Source organism: Miscanthus floridulus, chromosome 9 (genome assembly GCF_019320115.1).
Source record: "Miscanthus floridulus cultivar M001 chromosome 9, ASM1932011v1, whole genome shotgun sequence".
Lineage (NCBI taxonomy): Eukaryota > Viridiplantae > Streptophyta > Magnoliopsida > Poales > Poaceae > Miscanthus > Miscanthus floridulus.
The window spans coordinates 131087733-131090096 of record NC_089588.1 but is presented as its reverse complement, the minus strand read 5'-3'; the positions used below and the strand labels follow the sequence as shown (position 1 = coordinate 131090096).

The window sequence follows — 2364 nt, the reverse complement described above, 5'->3', positions numbered from 1 at the left end:
GAGTCCTCCCATAAGGCCGACCAAGTAGCCGCGCCTGGGGGGTCAGGCAGGCATCGCCGATTCAAGAAAATCAATCGGAAGACCAAACCGTGAGTATATTTGCCTTGGAGTAATTATATTGTTCTTTGATTTCACCTTGTTACTGAGAAGCCGATATGACGTAGTGCGACGCCGAGGCCTGTGACCTCAGAAGAAAGAATGACGACTGCCCCCATCTAGGAGTCCCCGAGTGTTTAGTGAACAGAGGACGAGCCAGCCGCCGCTCCCAGCAGACCTGGCGATGGTGAATCGTTGGCGCACACGATGGGCGCGTCGGCGACCGCAACTACGGCTACGACCAAAAAGGTCGTTACCTTGGAAACGGAAACTGCGGCTGTTGTTGATGTGCCGGAGGTTACAGACGCCACCCTATCAACGGCCGGAGAGCAAACGTCGTCGCCCGCAGGGATGCCAGGAGTGGTCGGAGCGGCGGTCCGACCACAGAGCTCCCTGGTGGTGCCTCAAGAGACGACGGAGGAGGACGAGGTTGTGGAGATCGAGCGTGCCGCACCTGAACCCTAGTCCATCCGGATTCTCTGGAAACGCGGGGAAGAGGTGGTGGTCGTCGAGGAAGAAAACACCACCAGGGAGATAAAGAGGTTGAGATCCGCCGTCGCCGGAGTTATGACTCAAATCGAGGTGAGTGCCGCGCCAATGACACCGATATATGTTGTCGGAAGATCAAGCTTTATCTCTTTCATTGTTAGTCCTCAGGGGATAGCTCGGACAGCCGATCAACGGCATCAACTGATAAAGAGGATGGAGCCCCTCGCCGAGGAAAATAAGATACTCCGGGAGGCGTTAAGTCTTGCAGAGAAGAGTATTCAGAGGGCCCAACGCGAGCGGGACCTTGCTGAGTCAAACTCGTGGGACCTTGAACATCAGAATGGGGTTCTGTCCGAGCGACTAACGGCTTCGTCCGAGCAGCTGAAGAAGACCTCCGAGGAGCTAGCGATTGTGTCCGAGGAACTTAAGACTATGTCCGAGCAGTTGAGCAAGAAAAACGGAGAACTCGATAGTAAAACTGAGCAGCTCGACCGGAAGTGCCAGCAATTGGAGGATGTATCCAAGCTGAAATCCGGTATTCTTTTTGGCGTAATGTGCTTTACAGTAATTGGCCGTATATTTTCCTTTTCTTATCTTTTGTGCTTGCAGAGCAAGATGCAGAACTCAACCAGCTTCGCCAGACTGTCGAACAAATCCAACAAGAGAAAACGAAGGAGTCGGAGCGAGCAGATAAACTGGCCGAAGAATTGAAAGGTAGGTTTCCCCTGATCGGAAGTGACGTCGTAGTATGCTTTTGTCTTGACGAACCATTGTGATTTTTGCAGATTATCGACATAAGACCAAGGCACAGTTCGATGTGCTGGTGCAGGAAGCCAAAACCCAGAAGGACAACTTCAACACTATAACTGCCGCAATTACACCAGTGCTCGACTGCGTCGACGTGGAACCGGTGCCCCGTCCTGATGGTAGGCAGCAAGGGCCAGACACCATCGTTCAGAGATGCAAGGCAGCGTGGGAGAACTTCAAAAACTTCAACTGCGACGCCGTTTTGACCGCCGCTACTCATGCCCTTGCGGTGGTTCGGTCCCATTATCCGTCCATCGACATCTAGTCGCTAGGTGGTGGGTTCACCGATGGGCTGAGCGACGCGCAAACCCAGCAGCTGGAGGATGACGTTGAGGATGTGGCGAAAGTGCTTGTCGGCGATATAGACCTGTTTGGCGAAACAGAAACTGTTGGTGAAGCTTAATAAAACTGCTCGAACATTACCGCCTGTAATAATTGATTTATCTGCCTATGAGGAATCGTCGTATTATCAACTGATGCAGTTATGCGTAGTATAAGCTGTATTCGATCAGTTAGTTCTCACTAAACTTGATGCCTTAGTTAGGCCGTGGCCCGTAACGCGTAACGCGGAGCCCATTCGTGTGTTGGAGAAACAAGCGTTGTTATAAGACCGTGGCCTACCGCCCTACACACCGAGCACCGAGCTCATTGTACGTTTGGTGGGACGTTAAAGCCTTGGTGTCCTCCGGAGTTGCTAGCGCGGGAAAACGTGTTGCCCAGCAGCCAACTTGAGTAGCTTTGGCAAGAGAAATGGCTAAAGCGGTGTCCGAGCAGTTAGTTCATTCCTGAAAGCTAGGCCTTGACTAGCCCATGGTCCATAACGTCGAGCTCCGAGGCCCTGACACATGTAGGACGAACAGGCGTGGGCAAGGAACCGCAGCCGACCAACCGTAACGCAGAGGGCGGAGCCCTTAAGCACGTGTAGGATGTAATCAGAGACTGTGTCTTTTCCATAGAAAACAGAGGAAAAAA

The 2364-nt window shown here is 52.5% G+C and overlaps 1 protein-coding gene across 1 annotated transcript; it reads left to right on the top strand.

Annotated features, from left to right (window-relative positions):
- Positions 1 to 798: 798 nt before the first annotated feature.
- LOC136480945 (uncharacterized) lies at positions 799 to 1657 on the top strand. Its single transcript, XM_066478362.1, has 3 exons — positions 799 to 1120; positions 1195 to 1299; positions 1371 to 1657. Exons 1-3 carry the CDS (start codon positions 799 to 801, stop codon positions 1655 to 1657), a joined length of 714 nt encoding a protein of 237 aa, XP_066334459.1.
- The last annotated feature ends 707 nt before the right edge of the window (positions 1658 to 2364 follow it).